At 66.8% G+C, this 410-nt stretch overlaps 1 protein-coding gene across 1 annotated transcript in view; it reads left to right on the top strand.

The window, feature by feature from the left end:
* The first annotated feature begins 240 nt into the window (after window positions 1-240).
* Window positions 241-410, top strand: part of FKBP10 (FK506 binding protein 10, 65 kDa) — a 4,572-nt gene continuing 4,402 nt past the window's right edge. The window contains 1 exon segment of the mRNA XM_010179667.1: window positions 241-410. Within this exon segment, the coding sequence (XP_010177969.1) occupies window positions 241-410 (170 nt within the window).

Consider the following 410-nt stretch of genomic DNA (forward strand, 5'->3'; position numbering starts at 1 on the left):
GAGGCGGGTTTCCCCCCCTGCCACTTTCATTGTGGGGCCCCACTGCCGCTGTCCGGGGGATTCACCCCGGAGGATTCACCCGGCGATGGCGTGGGGCGCCCATGGCTGGAGCTGGCGAGGCCAAGGCACAGGCCCGCGTACACGTGGACAGAAATTCCAGCTGTGCCGGGAAAGGGGGGCGGCGCTGGCCCCACCTCTGCGCCTTCCCCTCACTGAGCCTCTCCGCAGCCGCCCAGCGCCATGGCCCCCTGCACCCTCATCCTCCTCCTCAGCGTCCTGGGGGCCCCGGGGCTGGGTGACCCCGGCCCCCTGGAAGACGTGGTGATAGACAGATACTACATCCCCAAAATCTGCCTGCGGGAGGTCCAGATGGGGGATTTCATCCGCTACCACTACAATGGGACCTTTAA

This window comes from Mesitornis unicolor, unplaced genomic scaffold (assembly GCF_000695765.1).
Source record: "Mesitornis unicolor isolate BGI_N332 unplaced genomic scaffold, ASM69576v1 scaffold30782, whole genome shotgun sequence".
NCBI classification, from domain to species: domain Eukaryota; kingdom Metazoa; phylum Chordata; class Aves; order Mesitornithiformes; family Mesitornithidae; genus Mesitornis; species Mesitornis unicolor.